At 44.8% G+C, this 24255-nt stretch overlaps 1 protein-coding gene across 13 annotated transcripts; it reads right to left on the reverse strand.

Annotated features, from left to right (window-relative positions):
* Positions 1–24195, reverse strand: LOC110501267 (guanine nucleotide exchange factor for Rab-3A). Of its 13 annotated transcripts, none has more exons than XM_036961085.2 (13): positions 23965–24188; positions 22884–23331; positions 20097–20355; positions 18312–18407; positions 18019–18096; positions 17435–17674; positions 12903–13022; positions 8259–8387; positions 5981–6093; positions 3182–3205; positions 2610–2709; positions 2358–2424; positions 1–2166 (listed from the first exon to the last, which is right to left on the reverse strand). In XM_036961085.2, exons 2-13 carry the CDS (start codon positions 23111–23113, stop codon positions 2075–2077), a joined length of 1548 nt encoding a protein of 515 aa, XP_036816980.2. In that variant the 5' UTR covers positions 23114–23331; positions 23965–24188; the 3' UTR covers positions 1–2074. The 13 variants fall into 13 exon arrangements, with proteins under 13 accessions (XP_036816980.2, XP_036816983.2, XP_090070489.1 ...); XM_036961088.2 differs by having other exon boundaries at positions 22884–23327; positions 23965–24185; XM_090214363.1 differs by lacking the exons at positions 22884–23331; positions 23965–24188 and adding exons at positions 21703–21807; positions 21969–22088.
* Between the last annotated feature and the right edge of the window lie 60 nt (positions 24196–24255).

Raw genomic sequence — 24255 nt, forward strand, 5'->3', positions numbered from 1 at the left:
TCATGACACAAAGCTTTAATTGCACTTTCAGACTTCCGATATTCTTCATTTAAAAGTTTGATAAATATATTTTCATGCAGGATATGGCTAATATCAACACTATAGTGTTTTAGAGTTATAGAGCATAACTGTTGAACACAAACACACTATTGGCTATGTATCCACGCAAAGCGACACAATTCATGGTCATTGGCTTTAAACATAATTTATCATACACAACCTGGAGTGCAATTTCAATAACATTTTACAGGAGTTCAATTTACAACTAAGGTTGAGCATAACATACTGCAATCATTTACAACTGTTTTCTCTCCCAAAACTACAGTTATTTTAAAGCTGTGAATAAAAATTGGTGATATCAGGAAGGAGGAAGAAGAAAAACGAGAAAAAAAAAACGTATTGCTTAGTCGTCTATGATTGGTTTATAACTCCGTTATGTTATAAACTGTATTCTTCATTTCTAGGATAGTCGTTGCTAAGCGGTCACAGTATCCAGAGTGAAGACGAGGATATTTCAGATCACTGCTTTCACTTCGTGTACCTGCAACACACACTACTTCTGAACCGGTTTGTACTAAAACAGACTCAGCTGAGTGAATTACTTCCCTTCCATAACCCCCATTCTCAGTCGAGGTGTCTTTCCTATATAAGCCATGCAAGGCATTTACAACGTAGTGCAAGAATCTATCGAGGTTAAGGCAACGTAATGGGTGGTTTGGTTGTTAAGGTGAGAGGAGACGACAACACGTACGTAGTCTGGTTGTTAAGGTGAGAGGAGACGACAACACGTACGTAGTCTGGTTGTTAAGGTGAGAGGAGACGACAACACGTACGTGGTCTGGTTGTTAAGGTGAGAGGAGACGACAACACGTACGCGGTCTGGTTGTTAAGGTGAGAGGAGACGACAACACGTACGTGGTCTGGTTGTTAAGGTGAGAGGAGACGACAACACGTACGTGGTCTGGTTGTTAAGGTGAGAGGAGACGACAACACGTACGTAGTCTGGTTGTTAAGCTGAGAGGAGACGACAACACGTACGTAGTCTGGTTGTTAAGGTGAGAGGAGACGACAACACGTACGTAGTCTGGTTGTTAAGGTGAGAGGAGACGACAACACGTACGTGGTCTGGTTGTTAAGGTGAGAGGAGATGAGACAACATGCAGGACTAGAACATGCAGGACTAGTCCACAGGTACCACATGACAGCTGTTAGAATGAAAAGTGAGCAGCATAGTTCTCTATTGGTCAGAACTCCAACTTAAAAACATCTGTGTGAGTAACCTGACCAGTTAGGATTCAACCCATATGAGTGTTTCCGTGGCAGCATGACACATGCGTATATAGTTTCAATCTGTGCCAACTAAGATCAGCCGTGTAACCACTTGTCAATTGTACGTAGTAATAACAAGAGTTTCTATGGTATATTGATACATTTTCACATATACGCTACTGTCCTTTTAAAAGATGATATTCATTGCATGTCTTTGTGGTTTGTGTTATAATATTGTGCTAGTTTATAAAGTACATAGCTCTAACTGCTAGCATCGTACGAACTATACTGATCTCACAAGCTTACATTCTGTTTTGCTACAAATGTTTTTTTTCCGCTACCTTGTAGCTCGCCAGATCGGGCTGATTTGTTACGAGACTAATCTAATCTAATTGCTAAGTGGTGTCATATTTGCTGTAGCATTTCTGCTTCCCTCGTCAGACACACTTGAAAATCGTTCTCCTACTCAATAAGATCAGTGATCTGGTTTCTGTGTTCACCGTGTCCAGCTGAGGACTTTTCACACTACTGAGCCAAACCAGCCCAGTTTGTTTTTGGGTTGGATTATCAGGACAGTGTAGAAAGGGTACTGGTGATCTTGTGTCTCTGTACAGCTGATTGGTATCTCTTGTCTTTCTAAGCCCAGGGTCATGTTCAGTAGGCATGAAAACGGAAGAAAGCGTCCCTAAATGGGTGGTAATATCTTGAACTTGTCCAATACGAAGCGCTTGTTTTTTTTTTGCTACGGTGTGCCCTAATGAACATGACCCAGGGCTAACGGTGACTGTCTCCTCTTGTCTGTCTTCTATCCCTGGTCTGTGTCTGTGAGGTAGAAGCCCAGCTTGGCCACAGTCATCTCCCGCCGTAGACGCGTCACTTCCCAGAACATCTGCTCCGCTGGGGGGGGGGGGGGGGTCAGGGGTCAAAGACATTAGGGTTTCATTATTTGAAAGAGTTTCAGAACACCAGACAGATATGCTGTCTACATTGACAAAAGAGGAATGTAATGCCAGGAGACAACACTGTTAAAAATGGGTCCATTGTTGACCTCAGTGTTTATCTGTTAAGAGGAAGGACGTCACACTTACCATCATGTCTGACCAGGCCCTGCTGTATGTAGCGGATATAGGTGAAGAAATTACACACCGCTGTAATCTGAAGGGGTTGGAAATGAGAACGGGTTTCACAATTTCAAAATAAAAGTTCTGCAATGATAAAAGTCTTTATGAACACAAAAGGTAGCCATATTCATCTGAATGAATGAATGAATGTTATGCATCAATGTTTAGAATGCATAATGTTGTTTAATTGATTAGGACACAACAAACATGGTTAGGTACCCGTGCCCTGCTGGAGGGAGAGATGTGGTAGTAACTCTCTCTGTCTCCAAGTTTGATGCGGTGCTTACAGGACCGGGACATGCCGCTCAACGCACACTTCCTGTCAGAGGCAGAGAAACATAACACTACTCGCTCATTTATCTATGGAACTCTATGGGCCAGTTTCCAGAACCTCATTCATCTATGGAACTCTATGGGCCAGTTTCCGGAAATTCATCTATGGGCCGGTTTCCGGACCAAATTAAGACTAATCCTTATCCTAATCCTGGGTCTGTGAAATTGGCCCTACATGTAAACGATATGAAAATGTCATTGTTAGTTGTTTAACATTAGAAACAATAAATGAACAAAGCGTGGTCTGGAACAGTGGAACAAGACATGCCTGCCTGGTTAGACAAAGTGTTATAGAGGACATTCTGACGAAGAAGAACGACTAAGGAGAGCGAAGAAGAGCGACTCAGTATACAGTACTACACACAGTCACACCATAGAACCAGTCTTTTTTTTTTTGTGGAAAAGGAAAGTAAATAAAAACGATTGGCTCCTAAAAAAAAAAAAAAAAATTAACTTACGTCTCTACTGCTGCTCTCAGGCCACTGGGGAAAAGAATTCAATCAAATTGTGAATAGGAAGCATGAGGTGAAGCAACGTAGACCATTGAGTCAACCCATTAGCACTCAGAAAACCCGAAACAGATTTGAAGAGAAAAACCCAAAACCAATCTATTAGAAAGTCAGACAACCCCCCCCCCCCAACACAAAAAAAAGATCAAGCTATAGACAGAAACTACCGATGGGTTTTGACTTCTAAAGTTGAAATATGGTTAAATCATCCGGTATCCTATGGAAACGAGGACCTGGTTTCTAAACCAGGAATGAATGGATATCTGTAGGAGGAAAGTATATGGTGCAAGAGATTGAGCTGGAATGTTCTGAGTGAAGGAAAGATAATCACATGGTTGCAGTCACTGATAAGGATGGAGAGCTGTGGATGAGTGAGGAATGGAGGCCGAGGTCACATTAAGGGAGAAGGAGCAGTTTATTACCCTATATAACAGTGGTAAGTGTGTGTGTGTGTGTGGTGTGGTGTGTGGATATATATATATATATATATATATACACACACACACACCACACCACACACACATAGAGCTCTTTGGTCAGCTCTTTGGTCTTGGCCATAGTGGAGTTTGGAGTGTGACTGTTTGAGGTTGTGGACAGGTGTCTTTTATACTGATAACAAGTTCAAACAGGTGCCATTAATACAGGTAACGAGTGGAGGACAGAGGAGCCTCTTAAAGAAGAAGTTACAGGTCTGTGAGAGCCAGAAATCTTGCTTGTTTGTAGGTGACCAAATACTTATTTTCCACCATAATTTGCAAATAAATTCATTAAAAATCCTACAATGTGATTTTCTGGATTTTTTTTCTCATTTTGTCTGTCATAGTTGAAGTGTACCTATGATGAAAATTACAGGCCTCTCTCATCTTTTTAAGTGGGAGAACTTGCACAATTGGTGGCTGACTAAATACTTTTTTGCCCCACTGTGTGTGTGTGTGTGTGTATGTATATATATATAAATAATGTAACAATTCACATAATATTATTATATATAATATATATAATGTAACAATTCACATGTATATATTATATATACACATACATACTACCACTGGTGGGAACATGCCTTTGTCTGTTCAGTTGTCTTGATTCATTGGGTGAATAAACTTGGGTGTGAGTGTTTACTCCGTTCACTTAGAATCGAACACTATATAAAACACAATTTTGATGTCAACAACATTGGGCGTGGACACGGTGGGGAACATGTGTGTCTGAGGAAGTATGTCATTCATGTTTGTGGAAATGTAAACAATAACTTATTGATTGTTTTTTTTTTTTTTGGTTTGTTGTAAAATAAAATGACCAACCAAGTTCCTATAATTTGATATTCATCACAGAAGACAGGTGTAGTCACCAAGAGGAGAGGAGCTGTCTGTTTTAATGTGACATTCATCACAGAAGACAGGTGTAGTCACCAAGAGGAGAGGAACTGTCTGTTTTAATGTGACATTCATCACAGAAGACAGGTGTAGTCACCAAGAGGAGAGGAGCTGTCTGTTTCAATGTGATATTCATCACAGAAGACAGATGTAGTCACCAAGAGGAGAGAAACTGTCTGTTTTAATGTGACATTCATCACAGAAGACAGGTGTAGTCACCAAGAGGAGAGGAACTGTCCGTTTTAATGTGACATTCATCACAGAAGACAGGTGTAGTCACCAAGAGGAGAGGAACTGTCTGTTTTAATGTGACATTCATCACAGAAGACAGGTGTAGTCACCAAGAGGAGAGGAACTGTCTGTTTTAATGTGACATTCATCACAGAAGACAGGTGTAGTCACCAAGAGGAGAGGAACTGTCTGTTTTAATGTGATATTCATCACAGAAGACAGGTGTAGTCACCAAGAGGAGAGGAACTGTCTGTTTTAATGTGACATTCATCACAGAAGACAGGTGTAGTCACCAAGAGGAGAGGAACTGTCTGTTTTAATGTGACATTCATCACAGAAGACAGGTGTAGTCACCAAGAGGAGAGGAACTGTCTGTTTTAATGTGACATTCATCACAGAAGACAGGTGTAGTCACCAAGAGGAGAGGAACTGTCTGTTTTAATGTGATATTCATCACAGAAGACAGGTGTAGTCACCAAGAGGAGAGGAACTGTCTGTTTTAATGTGACATTCATCACAGAAGACAGGTGTAGTCACCAAGAGGAGAGGAACTGTCTGTTTTAATGTGACATTCATCACAGAAGACAGGTGTAGTCACCAAGAGGAGAGGAACTGTCTGTTTTAATGTGACATTCATCACAGAAGACAGGTGTAGTCACCAAGAGGAGAGGAACAGTCTGTTTTAATGTGACATTCATCACAGAAGACAGGTGTAGTCACCAAGAGGAGAGGAACTGTCTGTTTTAATGTGACATTCATCACAGAAGACAGGTGTAGTCACCAAGAGGAGAGGAACTGTCTGTTTTAATGTGACATTCATCACAGAAGACAGGTGTAGTCACCAAGAGGAGAGGAACTGTCTGTTTTAATGTGATATTCATCACAGAAGACAGGTGTAGTCACCAAGAGGAGAGGAGCTGTCTGTTTTAATGTGATATTCATCACAGAAGACAGGTGTAGTCACCAAGAGGAGCATGAATAGGCAGTGAATGAGAATAAGAGGTGAATAAGAACAAGTGATGGAAGTAGTGCAGATGTGATTAATGTTGTCAAGATAGTATCGACAACAACAACAAAAAAATTACCCAGAATACATTTCCTGAGGAAAACAACCTAGTAAAAACGTTGACTGATCACTCACTTGGGCCCGCCACACTCTATGGCGTTGGCTTTGACCATGGGTAAAGCAGACACGGCCACCGGTTCGATGGTCAGCGAGTTGTTCTCCACTGCATTCTGCACCAACTGAGACAACTGTTGACAGAAGATTATTAATAAAAACCTGAATAGAAACAAAAAAAAGACATAAACAAAGCCTGTTCTTCGCCCAGACACATATAGAATATAGACATTGAATCTTGTGACTGACTTGTTTCATGTGAATTGTGTCACTAAGCATTTATTGTCCAATCTCAATGTTACAGATGAAGTTCCCTCTCAGAAAAATAACATTCCATTGTGGTACGAGTAGTTGTGCCATTCCATTGTGGTACGAGTAGTTGTGCCATTCTATTGTGGTACGAGTAGTTGTGCCATTCTATTGTGGTACGAGTAGTTGTGCCATTCCATTGTGGTACGAGTAGTTGTGCCATTCCATTGTGGTACGAGTAGTTGTGCCATTCTATTGTGGTACGAGTAGTTGTGCCATTCTATTGTGGTACGAGTAGTTGTGCCATTCTATTGTGGTACGAGTAGTTGTGGCATTCTATTCTGGTACGAGTAGTTGTGCCATTCCATTCTGTCTGTACGTACAGTTGAAGTCGGAAGTTTACATACACCTTAGCCAAATACATTTCAACGCAGTTTTTCACAATTCCTGACATTTAATCCTAGTAAAAAGTCACTGTCTTTGGTCAGTTAGGATCACCACTTTATTTTAAGAATGTGACATGTCAGAATAATAGTAGAGAGAATGATTTATTTCAGCTTTTACTTCCTTCCTCGCATTCCCAGTGGGTCAGAAGTTAACATGCACTCAATTAGTATTTGGTAGCATTGCCTTTAAAATGGTTTAACTTGGGTCAAACGTTTTGGGTAGCCTTCCACAAGCTTGCCACAATAAGTTGGGTAGATTTTGGCCCATTCCACCTGACAGAGCTGGTGTAACTGAGTCAGGTTTGTAGGCCTCTTTGCTCACACACGGTTTTTCAGTTCTGCCCACATATTTTCTATACGATTGAGGTCAGGGCTTTGTGATGGAAACTCCAATACCTTGACTTTGTTGTCCTTAAGCCATTTTGGAAGTATGGAAGTATGCTTGGGGTCATTGTCCATCTGGAAGATCCATTTGCGACCAAGCTTTAACTTCCTGACTGATGTCTTGAGATGTTGCTTCAATATATCCACATAATTTTCCAACCTCATGATGCCATCTATTTTGTGAAGTGCACCAGTCCCTCCTGCAGCAAAGCACCCCCACAACATGATGCTACCACCCCCATGCTTCACGGTTGGAATGGTGTTCTTCGCCTTGCAAGCCTCCCCCGTTTTCCTCCAAACATAACGATGGTCATTATGGCCAAACAGTTCTATTTTTGTTTCATCAAACCAGAGGACATTTCTCCAAAAAGTACGATCTTTGTCCCCATGTGCAGTTGCAAACCGTAGTCTGGCTTTTTTATGGCGGTTTTGGAGCAGTGGCTTCTTCCTTGCTGAGTGGCCTTTCAGGTTATGTCGATATAGGACTCGTTTTACTGTGGATATAGATACTTTTGTACCTGTTTCCTCCTGCATCTTCACAAGGTCCTTTGCTGTTGTTCTGGGATTGATTTGCACTTTTCGCACCAAAGTACGTTCATCTCTAGGAGACAGAACACATCTCCTTCCTGAACGGTATGACGGCTGCGTGGTCCCATGGTGTTTATACTTGCGTACTATTGTTTGTACAGATGAACGTGGTACCTTCAGGCGTTTGGAAATTGCTCCCAAGGATGAACCAGACTTGTGGAGGTCTACAATTTTTCTTCTGAGGTCTTGGCTGATTTTCTTTGATTTTCCCATGATGTCAAGCAAAGAGGCACTGAGTTTGAAGGTAGACCTTGAAATACATCCACAGGTACACGTCCAATTGACTCAAATGATGTCAACTAGCCTATCAGAAGCTTCTAAAGCCATGACATAATTTTCTGGAATTTTCCAAGCTGTTTAAAGGCACAGTCAACTTATTGTATGTAAACTTCTGACCCACTGGTATTGTGATACAGTGAATTATATGTGAAATAATCTGTGTGTAAACAAGTGTTGGAAAAATGACTTGTGTCATGAACAAAGTAGGTGTCCTAACCCACTTGCCAAAACTATAGTTTGTTAACAAGAAATGTGTGGAGTGGTTGAAAAATGAGTTTTAATGACTTCAACCTAAGTGTATGTAAACTTCCGACTTCAACTGTATGTACAGAGAAACACAGAAAGGTACATACCTCAGATTTGGTGAAGGAGAGGCAGGGGCCGATGTCCTCTCTGTAGATACGGCCCAGGAAGGCTGACGTTCTGTCCAGACTAGGTCTGTCTTTCCAGGTCAGGAACTCTGCATACAGCACGTTGTCCATCTGAGGACAGGAAACACTGTATAATTGTAATGAGAAATGATTTTATTTAATTATTTTCCTGTATTTGATTTACTGTGTATAAAGATTAAATATGTAATAAACATGATTGTATTTGCAGGACAGATGGGAAACAGGAGTTAACCAGGTATATTTAAGTAAGTAGTTGTCACTTGTAAGTCTATAATCATCTGTTGCAACTTTATTGATGTTCCTACCTTTGACCTGTTAAACTGCCAGTATTGTAAGTTATGGTTCAAGTTTGATGCCACATTGATAATGTATCTGTGATTCTAGAGCAGCTGTCGTCTTCCTTCAAGCCTCTCTCACTGGTGTGATTCTAGAGCAGCTGTCGTCTTCCTACTACAAGCCTCTCTCACTGGTGTGATTCTAGAGCAGCTGTTGTCTTCCTACAAGTCTCTCTCACTGGTGTGATTCCATGACATTTGGTACTGTGTGGTTAATATAGAAGGGCTTCCTCAGAGAAGGCTTGACATTTACAGTCTTATTCTAAAATGGATTAAATAACTAATTTTACTCAATCGACACACAATATCCCATAATGATAACGCAAAAACAGGGTTTAAGACATTTTTGCAAATGTTTAAATAAAACATATCTAAAACTGAAATACCTTATTTACATAAGTATTCAGACCCTTTGATATTATACTCAAATGAGCTCAGGTGCATCCTGTTTCCATTGACCATCCTTGAGATGTTTTAGAACTTGGAGTCCATCCATAAATTCAATTGATTGGACATGATTTGGAAAAGCACACCTGTCTATATTAAAAAGGTCCCACAGTTGAAATTGCATGTCAGAGAAAAAAACCAAGCTAGAGGTAGAAGGAACTGTCCATAGAGCTCCGAGACGGGATTGTGTCGAGGCACAGATCTGGGGAAGGGTACCAAAAGAAAATGTCTTCAACATTGAAAGTCCGCAAAAACACAGTGGCCTCCATCATTCTTAAATGGAAGAAGTTTGGAACCACCAACTCTCTTCCTGGCTGCCTAGCCAAACAGCAATTGGGGAAGAAATTGGGGAAGAAGGGCCTTGGTCAGGAAGGTGACCAATAACTGATGGTCACTTTGACAGAGCTCCAGAGTTCCTCTGTGGAGATGGGAGAACCTTCCAGAAGGACAACCATCTCTGCAGCACTCCACCAATCAGGCCTTTATGGTAGAGTGGTCAGACAGAAGCCACTCCTCAGTAAAAAGGCACATGACAGCCCATTTGGAGTTTGCCAAAAGGCACCTAAAGACTCTCAGACCATGAGGTGAAAAAATTATTGTTGTCTATCAACAATGACAAGCCACCGGGGTCTGACAATCTAGATGGAAAATGACTGAGGATAATAGCAGTCGATATTGCCACATCTTCAATTTAAGCCTACTAGAAAGTGTGTGCCCTCAGGCCTGGAGGGAAGCTAAAGTCATTCCGCTACCCAAGAATAGTAAAGCGCCCTTTACTGGCTCAAATAGCTGACCAATCAGCCTGTTACCAACCCTTAGTAAACTTCTGTAAATTTTTTGTTTACCAGATACAGTAAACAAATTGACAACATAATTTCAGATTGCTTATAGGGAAGGACACTCAACAAGCACAGCACTTACACAAAAGACTGATGATTGGAGAGCAATTGATGATAAAATGATTGTGGAGGCTGTCTTGTTAGACTTCAATGCAGCTTTTGACATTATCGATCATAGTCTGCTGCTGGAAAGTATGTGTTATGGCTTGTCCAACAGAACACAGAGGGTGTTCTGGAAGCATATAATCCATATAATCCAGCAAATATAATCCAGTTTGAATCAGGAATTCCCCAGGGTAGCTGTTTAGGCCCCTTGCTTTTTAAATGTTTTACTAACGACATGCCACTGACTTTGAGTAAAGCCAGTGTGTCTATGTATGTGGATGACTCAACACTATACACGTCAGCTACTACAGCGACTGAAACGACTGCAACACTCAACAAAGAGCTGCAGTTAGTTTCAGAATGGGTGGTAAGGAATAAGTTAGTCCTACATATTTATACAACTAAAAGCATTATATTTGGAACAAAACACTCACTAAACCCTAAACCTCAACCAACTCTTGTAATAAATAATGTGAAAATTGAGCATGTTGAGGTGACTAAACTGCTTGGAGTAACACTATATTGTAAACTGTCACGGTCAAAACATATTGATGCAGTAGTAGCTAAGATGGGGAGAAGTCTGTCCAAAATTGTAATTGGCTCAGAACAGGGCAGCACGGCTGGCCCTTGGATGTACACAGAGAGATAATATTAATAATATGCATGTCAATCTCTCCTGGCTGAAAGTGGAGGAGAGATTGACTTCATCACTACTTTTATTTCTGAGAGGTATTGACATGTTGAATGGACCGAGCTGTGACACCCATACATACCCCACAAGACATGCCACAAGAGGTCTCTTCACAGTCCCCAAGTCCAGAACAGACTATGGGAGGCACACAGCACTACATAGAGCCATGACTACATTGAACTCTATTCCACATCAAGTAACTGACGCAGCAGTTTTTGATTTAAAAACAGATAAAAAACACCTTATGGAACAGGGTGGTGGCAGCATCACGCTGTGGGGATGTTTTTCAGTGGCAGGGACTAGGAGACTAGTCAGGATCGAGGGAAAGATGAGTGGAGTAAAGTACTGAGAGATCCTTGATGAAAACCTGCTCCAGAGCGCTCGGGACCTCAGACTGGGGTGAAGGTTCACCTTCCAACAGAACAACGACCCTAAGCACACAGCCAAGACAACGCAGGAGTGGCTTCAGGACAAGTCTCTGAATGCCCTTGAGTGGCCCAGCCAAAGCCCGGACTTGAACCCAAACATCTCTGGAGAGACTTGAAAATAGCTGTGCAGTGACGCTCCCCATCCAACCTGACAGAGCTTTAGAGGATCTGCAGAGAAGAATGGGAGGAACTCTCCAAATACAGGTGTGCCAATCTTGTAGCGTCATACCCAAGAAGACTTAAGTCTGTAATCGCTGCCAACGGTGCTTCAACAAAGTACTGAGTAAAGGGTCTGAATACTAATGTAAATGTGAACTGTTTTTTATTTTTGTAATACATTTGCAAAAATGTATTTAAAACCTGTTTTCGTTTGTCATTATGGGGTATTGTGATGTCATTATGGGGTATTGTGATGTCATTATGGGGTATTGTGATGTCATTATGGGGTATTGTGATGTCATTATGGGGTATTGTGATGTCATTATGGGGTATTGTGATGTCATTATTGGGTATTGCGATGTCATTATTGGGTATTGTGATGTCATTATTGGGTATTGTGATGTCATTATTGGGTATTGTGATGTCATTATTGGGTATTGTGTGTAGATAGATGAGGGGGGGAAAAAACGATGTAATCCATTTTAGAAAAAGGCTGCAACGTAACAAAATGTGGAAAAAGTCAAGGGGTCTGAATGCTTTCCCGAATGCACTGTAGTGTCACAGTCCACGTAAAAATTATCCAGGCAACATCACTCAGTAGAGGAAAGGTAGACATTCACTCACATATGAATTGTATTGTGTATTATTCAGCTGTGCTTTGTAAGCACATGAACAAATGAATTTCCCCCCTGGTGGGATAATAATGTTGATCTAAACCTACTCAGTCAGACCGAATAAAACTGACACATCAACCACTGGACACTGATCACACAGTAAAGTAGGGAAGGAATAACAACTATAGAAATGGCTGCATATCCACAGCTTCAATGGTTAAGCTTCCCAGCCTGTCAATGGCTAAGCTTCCCAGCCTGTCAATGGCTAAGCTTCCCAGCCTGTCAATGGCTAAGCTTCCCAGCCTGTCAATGGCTAAGCTTCCCAGCCTGTCAATGGCTAAGCTTCCCAACCTGTCAATGGTTAAGCTTCCCAGCCTGTCAATGGCTAAGCTTCCCAACCTGTCAATGGCTAAGCTTCCCAGCCTGTCCATGGCTAAGCTTCCCAGCCTGTCCATGGCCCTGTGTAGGCTCTGTAATGAAGCCCTTTTTATATAATTTGTTTTCCAGTAACCCATCCCTGAGTCTCTTCCAGTTCACCTCACCTTCGGTATGAAAGCCTGTAGAAAAAGAGGCCAACAGAAGGTGGAGCATGAAAGCCGTTGGCACGTTCAGATTTGAAACCGAAGTATAGAAAAAAATATGTCATTTTTTTTTGTCTGAGGTATCAATTTTCAAAAATATAGTACACAAGCAATGCTATCACCGTAAATTAGCTTACTCTGGATAATTTGAGCTTCTGAAGAGGGATGGAAGGGTTGGTAGATTTGTTTTTTGTTTTTATCAACGTCTACTCACGGCCAATCAGTCAGCAGAAGATGGCAATCAGCGCTTCACTCAAAACCTACTTTACCAATTTGAACTCTGGCTCTGGAGAACAACGTGAGGGAAGCCCGTCCTAGAACCTCAAAGAGCAAGCAGAAACACAGTGGCAAGGAAAAAGTCCCTAGAAGGAAGAAATCTTAAGAGGAACCAGAGGAGTGTGGTTACCTGTCGGCTGAGAGAGCGTGGCCCCTCCCCCTTCTCTGCCCAGTAGGGTTCATAGGTCACAGAGATTGAGTGGCCCGGAACCAGACACAAAATCAGAGAGAGTAGCGCAGGAACCGTAGGCTGAGAGAGAGGAGGATGGAGGGTAGGAGAGAGAGAGAGAGAGGAGGATGGAGGGAAGGAGAGAGGAGGATGGAGGGAAGGAGAGAGGAGGATGGAGGGAAGGAGAGAGAGGATAGAGGGAAGGAGAGAAAGGATGGAGGGAAGGAGAGAAAGGATGGAGGGAAGGAGAGAGAGGATGGAGGGAAGGAGAGAGAGGATGGAGGGAAGGAGAGAGAGAGAGGAGGATGGAGGGAAGGAGAGAGAGAGAACGAGAAGAGGTCCGGGAAAGGCAATGAGCAAGTGAAAGAAAAATAAACAGAAAATAATCCCATGATATGGAGAGGAAGAGGATGATATGGGGATAGGGAGAGGAAGAGGATGATATGGGGACAGGGAGAGGAAGAGGATGATATGGGGACAGGGAAAGGAAGAGGATGATATGGGGATAGGGAGAGGATGATATGGGGATAGGGAGAGGATGATATGGGGATAGGGAGAGGATGATATGGGGACAGGGAGAGGATGATATGGGGACAGGGAGAGGATGATATGGGGACAGGGAGAGGAAGAGGATGATATGGGGACAGGGAGAGGATGATATGGGGACAGGGAGAGGATGATATGGGGATAGGGAGAGGATGATATGGGGATAGGGAGAGGATGATATGGGGATAGGGAGAGGATGATATGGGGATAGGGAGAGGATGATATGGGGATAGGGAGAGGATGATATGGGGATAGGGAGAGGATGATATGGGGATAGGGAGAGGATGATATGGGGATAGGGCGAGGATGATATGGGGATAGGGCGAGGATGATATGGGGATAGGGCGAGGATGATATGGGGATAGGGCGAGGATGATATGGGGATAGGGAGATGATAGGGAGAGGAGGATAAAAAGAGAAAGGTAAACCCACCAGAGGGAGGAGAGAAATGGAGAGAGGGATGAAAGGATGCCGGAAGGGAGGAGAGAAATGGAGAGAGTGATGAAAGGATGCCGGAAGGGAGGAGAGAAATGGAGAGAGTGATGAAAGGATGCCGGAAGGGAGGAGAGAAATGGAGAGTGATGAAAGGATGCCGGAAGGGAGGAGAGAAATGGAGAGAGTGATGAAAGGATGCAGGAAGGGAGGAGAGAAATACATTCACATGGGTTATAGTGGGAAGCAGTAGAAGAGTTAGTGCAGAAACAAGCATTGAATTGTTGTGCATTTCTGTAGATCGCTGTTAGTGGTCACAGTAGGTCGATTGATTGAAAAGTTCAACCAGAAGCAGACCCAAGATGAGATTGAGAATGTGTGCGCCACAATCTAAAGTACGTAAGTACGCACATCACAACAGTATGGCCGTGTCTGAAATCTGTCTTGCCCACTAATTACTAAAAACGACATACTGTACACTACCAATACAACATACACTAAATGACCAAAAGTATGTGGACACCTGCTCGTCCAACTTCTCGATCCAAAATCATGGGCGTTAATATGGAGTTGGTCCCCCCCTTCGCTGCTATAACAGCCTCCACTCTTCTGGGAAGGCTTTCCACTAGATGTTGAAACATTGCTGCTATAACAGCCTCCACTCTTCTGGGAAGGCTTTCCACTAGATGTTGAAACATTGCTGCTATAACAGCCTCCACTCTTCTGGGAAGGCTTTCCACTAGATGTTGGAACATTGCTGCTATAACAGCCTCCACTCTTCTGGGAAGGCTTTCCACTAGATGTTGGAACATTGCTGCTATAACAGCCTCCACTCTTCTGGGAAGGCTTTCCACTAGATGATGGAACATTGCTGCAGGGGTACTTGCTTCCATTCAGCCACAAGAGCATTAGTGAGGTCGGGCACTGATGCTGTTCACTGATGTTGGGCGATTAGGCCTGGCTCGCAGTCGGCATTCCAATTCATCCCAAAGGTGTTCGATGGGGTTGAGGTCAGGGCTCTGTGCAGGCCAGTCAAGTTCTTCCGCACCGATCTCTACAAACCATTTCTACAAGGACCTTGCTTTGTGCACGGGGGAAATTGTCATGCTGAAACAGGAAAGGGCCTTCCTCAAACTTACCACAAAGTTGGAAGCTCAGAATCATCTAGAATGTCATTGTTTGTTGTAGCGTTAAGATTTCCCTTCACTGGAACTAAGGGGCCCGAACCATGAAAAACAGCCCCAGACCATTATTTTTCCTCCACCCAACTTTATAGTTGGCACTATGCATTGGGGCAGGTGGCACTCTCCTGGCATCGCCAAACCCAGATTTGTCCGTCGGACTGCTATGGTGGTGAAGCGTGATTCATCACTCCAGAGAACGCGTTTCAACTGCTTTTGATTCCAACGGCAGCGAGCTTTACTCCAGCCGACGCTTGGCATTGTGTATGGTGATCTTAGGCTTGTGTGCAGCTGCTCAGCCATGGAAACCCATTTCACGAAGCTCCCGACGAACAGTTCTTGTGCTGACGTTGCTTCCAGAGGCAGTTTGGAACTCGGGAGATTTCATCTGCATTGCTTGCTGTTGGGGGTTTTAGGCTGGGTTTCAGTACAGCACTTTGTGACATTGGCTGATGTAAGAAGGGCTTTATAAATACATTTGATTGATTGATTTTGCAAATGAGGACGGACAATTTTTTCACGCTTCAGCACTCGTCTGTCCCGTTCTGTTGGTGCTGATAGACGTTTCCACTTCACAATAAAAGCACTTACAATTGACCGGGGCAGCTCTAGCAGGGTGGCATCCTATGGACAGTGCCACAATGAAAGTCACTGAGCTCTTCAGTAAGGCCAGTCTACTGTCAGTGTTTGTCTATGGAGATTGCATGGCGGTGTGCTCAATTTTATACACCTGTCAGCAACAGGAGTGGCTGAAATTGCAAAATCCACTAATTTGAAAGTGTGTCCACATACTTTTGTATATACAGTGTACTCCTTAGAGAGTACTGTTTAGTAAAAACATATGCAGTAAGCAACAAATATCAACATACTACTCATTCATACGGAGAAGACGTCATATAATGCACAATCACGCTTGTTCCCCTCCATTCGTTCATTTTCGTAGAGCTTCTCCTATTCTGATTATCAGCTGCTGTCAAACACTCGTGGGTGTTTTCCTCAATAGTGTGCAGTAAATTCTACTACATGAAAAAATCCAAAGTGAGTATCGACCTGTCTAGACTTTTTCCAGGGTCAGTAGAAAGGCCTATTTAGTGTCCTGTGTTTTCATAACTGTGACCTTAATTGCCTACCGCCTGTAAGCTGTTAGTGTCTTAACGACTGTTCCACAGGTGCATGTTCATTAATTGTTCATGGTTCATTGAACAACCATGGGTAACCAGTGTTTAAACACTTTACAAATTAAGTTACTTGGATTTTTACAAATTATCTTTGAAAGACAGGGTCCTGTAAAAGGGACGTTTCTTTTTTGTTTGTTGCGAGTTTACATTTTAATGTGTCTACCGTGTCCACATTGTGTCCGGATTCCCCTTTTTCCTGCGCTATATTCAAATGCCAGTATGCGTTCTACAAACGGTGGAATTGGCTAAATATGATAATAACACAACAACTGATGGCAATAGCTAACTAGCCAGCTACCCTCTGTAGCTAACTAGCCAGCTACCCTCTGTAGCTAACTAGCCAGCTACCCTCTGTAGCTAACTAGCCAGCTACCCTCTGTAGCTAACTAGCCAGCTACCCTCTGTAGCTAACTAGCCAGCTACCCTCTGTAGCTAACTAGCCAGCTACCCTCTGTAGCTAACTAGCCAGCTGCCCTCTGTAGCTAACTAGCCAGCTGCCCTCTGTAGCTAACTAGCCAGCTACCCTCTGTAGCTAACTAGCCAGCTACCCTCTGTAGCTAACTAGCCAGCTAACCTCTGTAGCTAACTAGCCAGCTAACCTCTGTAGCTAACTAGCCAGCTAACCTCTGTAGCTAACTAGCCAGCTAACCTCTGTAGCTAACTAGCCAGCTAACCTCTGTAGCTAACTAGCCAGCTAACCTCTGTAGCTAACTAGCCAGCTAACCTCTGTAGCTAGCCAGCAAGCAAAGCTAAAGGGATTGCAAACAGGTTACCATAACTCTAACCAAACCCACATTTATTTTCTAAATATTAGATAGCTGGTTAGCATTTATGAGGCCAGCAAACATGTTCCTTACACGTTTGGAACGTTCCTCTTAACGTTATAATGAAAAAAAGGTGCCTCTCGCTTCCAAAGTGCTAATGATGTTGCCCACTGTACGTGCTTTCGGTAGCCTGAATGGCGTCCAAGACTAAGGATTAATCCGCATTAATGCGACCAGATCTGTACACAATCAGACCACAATGCAACATTTGTGCTTCTAGACCAGTCTTTATAATGTGATCTTCGTATTCTGATAGCATTACCCAAAAATCTAACTATTTAGAACGCAATTATGGGTATTTGGGACACGGCCGTAGTCTGAAAGCGGCCGACCTCTTTGTCCTCTCTGACTGGCTGCAGGGAGTGCAGGTCTAAGTTCCCACCAGGGGCCAATGGCAAGGCCCAGCTGGCGCTCTTGTTGCGCGTGTGTCCTCCTCCATGGCGGGGGCTGGCCCCCTTGGACCTGGTGCCCGGGGAGAGGAGCTGAGGGTGGGCCTGGCGATTGGGGGAAGACGGGGTGGAGGTTAGGACCATGCTCTTCAGGGCTGACACCTCCGCCTGAAGGACATCAATCTGGGAAGAGACAAGAAGACGGGGTGTGGTTATAGACAGTAGTTATAGATTGTACCCAAACCGACACACACACTCACACACGACAGCAGGGGAACACCACAGGGTCAGATGTAGCGCAGCGTCCCTGGAGCAGGTAAAAGTGCCTTGTTCAAGGGCACAAAAGCAGTAGATATTGATACCAGCAACTCTTTGGCTGCCGGGCTCATTCACGCCACATTTTTTCATCAACCCCAGATTGTTATAGGTTTTCCTGCATTAATCAGGTACAGGTAGGACTGTGTGGCTCTATTGGTTAGAGCTCGGCATGGTTGTGGGTTCAATTCCCGGAGGGATCACAGACTAACCTTGCCCTGAGCCTCCTTCAGCTGCTTCTCTGCTGCGGCTTGTTTCACGTTGGCTTCCCGCACCATCTTGTGAGCTTCCTGGAGGACAGGAAGACAACCGTGTGTTACAACAACCATGCAGGGGCTACACTTTCTCAATGTCAAGATGTACTGATACCATCACAAGAGCACACCCAGGACAGATCGGTGTGTTGCAGGCTGTAGGACTCATTCCTGCCTCCGTCAGACTAGCCTCGATTCCAGGCTCCAGGGAGTACTAACCTAGACTAGATCTAATCTAGACCAAGACTAACCTCAAATAGACTGGCAGTGAGCTCTTCCAGCTCCTGCTCCAGCTGATCTCTGACCTGCGACAGACGCTCACACTCCTTATCCTTCAGCTTCAGCTCCTGGGAGAGGTGGAGGAGAGGGGTGAGGTGGAGGAGAGGGGCGAGGTGGAGGAGAGGGGCGAGGTGGAGGAGAGGGGCGAGGTGGAGGAGAGGGGCGAGGTGGAGGAGAGGGGCGAGGTGGAGGAGAGGGGCGAGGTGGAGGAGAGGAGACAGGCGAGGTAGAGAAGAGGGGAGAGGTGGAGGAGAGGGGCGAGGTGGAGGAAAGGAGAGGGGCGAGGTGGAGAAGAGAAGAGGGGCGAGGTGGAGGAGAGGAGAAGAGAGGTGGAGGAGAGGGGAAGAGAAGAGGGGAGAGGTGGAGGAGAGGGGCGAGGTGGAGGAGAGGAGAGGGGCGAGGTGGAGGAGAGAAGAGGGGCGAGGTGGAGGAGAGGGGCGAGGTGGAGAGGAGAGGGGAGAGGGGCGGGGCGAGGTGGAGGAGAGGGGCGAGGTGGAGGAGAGGAGAGGGGTGGAGGAGAGGGGCGAGGTGGAGGAGAGGAGAGGGGTGGAGGAGAGGGGCGAGGTGGAGGAGAGGGGCGAGGTGGAGGAGAGGGGCGAGGTGGAGGAGAGGGGCGAGGTGGAGGAGAGGGGCGAGGTGGAGGAGAGGGGCGAGGTGGAGGAGAGGGGCGAGGTGGAGGAGAGGAGAGGGGTGGAGGAGAGGGGCGAGGTGGAGGAGAGGAGAAGAGGGGAGAGGTGGAGGAGAGGGGCGAGGTGGAGGAGAGGGGCGAGGTGGAGAAGAGGGGCGAGGTGGAGAAGAGGGGCGAGGAGAGGAGAGGAGAGCAGATGAGTGGAGAGAGGTGGAGGAGAGGAGACGAGTGGAGAGAGGTGGAGGAGAGGGGCGAGGTGGAGGAGAGGAGAGCAGACGAGTGGAGAGAGGTGGAGGAGAGGGGCGAGGTGGAGGAGAGGGGCGAGGTGGAGGAGAGGGGCGAGGTGGAGGAGAGCAGACGAGTGGAGAGAGGTGGAGGAGAGCGGACGAGTGGAGAGAGGTGAAGGAGAGCAGACGAGTGGAGAGAGGTGGAGGAGAGGGGCGAGGTGGAGGAGAGGAGACGAGTGGAGAGAGGTGGAGGGGAACTAGGTAAGTATGCAGTAGCATAGTGTATGGCTGAACCTATTGGGATGACTGCATGGTCACACCCTTTTCCAGGTCACACATTGTTATGGAGTCAAGCAACTGTCATACAGTAGAGATGTGTGTGTGTGTGTGTGTGAGATCGGGGTGTGTGTGTGTGTGTGTGTGAGATCGGTGTGTGTGTGTGTGTGTGTGAGATCGGGGTGTGTGTGTGTGTGTGTGTGAGATCGGGGTGTGTGTGTGTGTGTGTGTGAGATCGGGGTGTGTGTGTGTGTGTGTGTGTGTGTGTGAGATCCGGGTGTTTGTGATCGGGGTGTGTGTGATCGGGGTGTGTGTATGTGTGATTGGGGTGTGTGTGTGTGTGTGTGTGTGTGAGATCGGGGTGTGTGTGTGTGAGATCGGGGTGTGTGTGTGTGTGTGTGAGAGATCGGGGTGTGTGTGTGTGTGTGTGTGAGAGATCGGGGTATGTGTGTGTGTGTGTGTGTGATCGGGGTGTGTGTGTGAGTGATCGGGGTGTGTGTGTGAGTGATCGGGGTGTGTGTGTGAGATCAGGGTGTGTGTGTGAGATCAGGGTGTGTGTGTGAGATCAGGGTGTGTGTGTGAGATCAGGGTGTGTGTGTGTGCCAGCCTGTAATATCGGTCCCTACCTTCTGTGCAGCATCCAGTTGTTCCCGTAGGATCTCTGATCCCTTCTCTCTGATCTCCAGGGAAGAGCTCCGGAGGCGGGACACGTTGTCCTCATGCTCCCCGCCCAGGGCAACCTCCAGCTGGGTAGCACCCTCCAGCCTGCTGCCCTCCCGGCTCCGGGCCTGGGCAACAGCTCCCTCCTGGGGCCTGGTGAAACCTGGGTCAGCCGGCCCACCGCCGTCCACCCGGGGGCTCGGACCGGGCTCCAGGTCTACCAACCTTTACAAAACATAAAAATACCTGATATTTAAATAACATAGTTACATTTGTTTATAGTTAGGACTACTATATAGTTAGAAACCTAGACTGTAGAGCAGACTATTCAGCAGCCGAGCGAGTGAAACAGCACCTCTCTGTCTTTCTATGTGTTGACCATGTATCTGATGCTGTCTGGACAGTGAAACAGCACCTCTCTGTCTCAGCATGTGTAGACCATGTATCTGATGCTGTCTGGACAGTGAAACAGCACCTCTCTGTCTCAGCATGTGTTGACCATGTATCTGATGCTGTCTGGACAGTGAAACAGCACCTCTCTGTCTCAGCATGTGTTGACCATGTATCTGATGCTGTCTGGACAGTGAAACAGCACCCCTCTGTCTCAGTATGTGTAGACCATGTATCTGCTGCTGTCTGGCCAAATAGAGTATAGAATGTCAAACTCTTATTGGCCACACAGAATACATGGGGTTCGTATAGTAAGACAGCGGGTGCTGTTTCACTCGCTCCAATGCTTTGTCCGGTGGGATTGTTTCAGCCACTTGCAAATTGAAGGAAAGTTGATGGGTGCACAAATCGACTCTAAGAGGTTAACTTTCTCTCTGCCATCAAGAGGGGGCCAACCGAATATCGATTAGGGCCCCCAAAAGGCCCTGAATCAGTTGCCCAACCATGGCAGGATCTCCAGTTACCCACATCAGAAAAGGGAGATACCTCGTCAGTTGTCCAACTGAATGAAATGTCTTCTGCATTTAACCCAAACCAATCTGAATCAGAGAGGTGAGGGGAGCTGCCTTAATCGACATCCATGTCTTTGGCGCCCGGTGGAACAGTGGGTTAACTGCCTTGCTCAGGGCCCGGGGAACAGTGGGTTAACTGCCTTGCTCAGGGCCCGGGGAACAGTGGGTTAACTGCCTTGCTCAGGGGGCAGAACGACAGATTTTTACTTTTGTCAGCTCGGGGATTCGATCCGGCAACCTTTCGGTTACTGTCCCAAAACTCTAACCACCAGGCTACTATGGGCCTCTCTACTTGCTCTCCTCCCCCATCTGATGATTACCATTACCTCCTGTGCTTGCAGTAAAAAATAAAATAAAAATTAACATTTACATGTATCTATGCCTCAAGGGCCCTCTACGGGCTTGGGCCCCAGGGCTTCAGCCCCTTGCATTTATCTGGCCCTGTCAAAAACAATAACATTACAAACATCAACACGTCATTAAGAATCATCACAGCATGTGAGGCTGAACTGGCCTACACAACTTTTTTCACAACTTTCGCTAATGCCATGATGGCAGTCTGACAGCACAACATTTCATCGGATTTCCCTTCCCAGCTCCCCGCACTTACCCTCTCACCACCCGGCTGGATGATTCACCACGTACCGCCGCCGTGACGGCATCTACTCCCTGTTCCCAAGAATTCCGTCAATTCTTAGTGTCCAATGTTTACTTGCTGTCGATATCATTCAGAAAGACGAAATGCCATAGTTTCAAAACAATGTTAGTCTACTATTAAATAAATGTTCACGACAACGCTATGAACTACAATTAATGTTTCATCGAGTTATCAAACGATATAAAGTTAAGCGAATGTTATTTTTTTTTGTTACTGACGTTTTGACTCGCTTTCAACGATGTTTGCGATGCGCTGTAATCTATGTTCATTCCAATAGAGAAAATAACGAATTGTGTCGTCGTCCATAGGTCACATGATGACACATCTTCCCATCCCAACCCCCCCCCCCCCCCCCCAAAAAAAAATCTAGTTTAAGGAAACAGAACAAATAAGCTACCTACTTCACACTACAGCCACGAGGTGTTGCAATTCAACAACGAAAAGCATACAGTATCTAGTGTCAATAGAATAGATATAGACTACACATGTCTAGTGTCAATAGAATAGATATAGATAGACTACACATGTCTAGTGTCAATACAATACAGTTGATATAGACAAACATGTCTAGTGCAGAATCAATATTATAGAGTAGAAACAATATTATAGAGTAGAATCATAGAATAGATCAGAATCATAGAATATAGAGAATAGAATCAGAGTAGAATCCATTTTAAAAGAGTAGAATCATAGAATAGAGTAGAATCATAGAGTAGAATCATAGAGTAGAATATATAGTTGATATAGAATAGTGGATACAAATCATAATCTATATTATCTCTACTGTCCATTGATGATGATACTGCAAATGGACTGTGCGGTTTATTGGTGGGAGACACATCCTGCTATTGGCCTAGATATTTCTGGTTTGATTGTTGTTGTTGTTTAACTAAAGGGGCACAGGGCCTCAGTGGAAAAAGCCTGCATTAGTGGACTGACTATCACATGCTATGAAAAAAGGACCAAAACACCTTATTACACATTATCAGACAGAATATTGATATTCACAGTATATCTGTGAATTAATGTCGTACAAATTAAGATTTGTTATGACCACCCTAAAAAATATCTTCATGCTTGGAACCAACTTCCACCTGTCAGTATCAAATCAATACGATTTATCGGTCTCTTACCTTCCAACCTCACACCTCTCCTCTTTAGTCTCCTCTCGGTAGGAGGGATCTTTATCTCTCCCTCTCCGTTGTGTATGCTCCAGAACACTGGGTTTTCCATAGAACGTAGCGTTGGAGTACACCTGGACACCAGACCCAGCTGAGACTAGTACTTCATACCCAGGGTTGCAGGCAGAGGCAGGCGGAGACGAGGACAGCTGGACACTGTGGAGACCCTCAAAAGCATCCATGTTCCAGACAGAGCCACTAATCCAACTGCAGTTTACCGTAACTTCAGTTACTGTGAAGGTTCTGGCTTTCGTGAGATCATAATTAAGGCCCTTAATAAGGGGTGAGTTCTTCCACCTTTTTCAATCTTGTTTTTCTTTCCTTGTGTGTATGGTGATGTAGGAAGAACCTTCACTTCAGCAGGCATAAACACTTTCCAACTTGTTTACCTGAAGTCTACCTGGGAAAAATACATATTCTTTACTAGAATAGAATATGATAATGCAGATTAGATTTTTTTTTAAATACTTAGGTGGATTTTCAACCTGCCATATTATAATGAGGCACTACTTTTAAAATAAACCGAGCCGTCTGCTCCACTCCCGCTGGAGACCTCCCCATAAGCTTTAGCAGGTACCCCTCTCCTTGGCCAGCACTAGCCGACTAAACTCATCTCCACGATTTGCTACTCGACTGGAGCTCCGATGTGTCGCATAAAATGACGTTTTTATTAACCAAACTACCGATTTTCAGCATCCAAAAAGAATGGCACGAAATTACACAGAACAATGTCGCGTGTTATTATGGGCTATTGTTCGGGTGCTTTAATCGTGTTGTGACGTCAGAGCTCCAGTCCGCCCATGGACTTCGGTTAATCGGTTCGTCCAGCAGAAAAATGAAAGTGTTCTTTTTTTTTCTCCCTCATACAGATACACATGAACGGGTTCGACAAAAATAATAGCCTACTTGTTTTTACGTTTTGTACGCCTATTTGTTTAGATGTATTCATTGAGGACAAGTTTACACATTGATTGGCTGTACAGACGCTTTTGCAAAAGTTAAACGTTGCTGGCGTATGGGTGTAGCAACTCACCACGTGTGGATCAAACTTGATAGCTGATAGATCAATTTATGGTCTAATATTGAACACAATCATCTTAGTGACCCATATGTCATTGACCGAAAGTTGCAGAAGGCAGAAACAAAACAGCACAGTCCGAAGTTCAACCTCTAGTTCGTGTTGTTGTTCTCTTGATCCACCGCAAACGGGTTAATTACTAACACCTTCGCTCCCGGTGGCCTGCGATGCACATTACTACCGCCAGGTGGCCACCGACAGGTTTGACCCATAGAGAATGATAAAGGACTCTAGCGGTCAAAAAGT

This window comes from Oncorhynchus mykiss, chromosome 2 (genome assembly GCF_057628025.1).
Source record: "Oncorhynchus mykiss isolate SJ-2025 chromosome 2, ASM5762802v1, whole genome shotgun sequence".
NCBI classification, from domain to species: Eukaryota; Metazoa; Chordata; class Actinopteri; order Salmoniformes; family Salmonidae; genus Oncorhynchus; species Oncorhynchus mykiss.

Bases quoted from the DNA above. Each gene is read 5' to 3' on its own strand.
- LOC110501267 (XM_036961085.2), bottom strand. From the start codon at position 23,113: ATGGATGCTTTTGAGGGTCTCCACAGTGTCCAGCTGTCCTCGTCTCCG. The intron at 18,408-20,096 runs GTAGGGACCGAT...CACCTCTCCCAG, and splicing joins AACTGGATGCTGCACAGAAG to GAGCTGAAGCTGAAGGATAA. The intron at 2,425-2,609 runs GTACCTAACCAT...CAACCCCTTCAG, and splicing joins CTCCCTCCAGCAGGGCACGG to ATTACAGCGGTGTGTAATTT.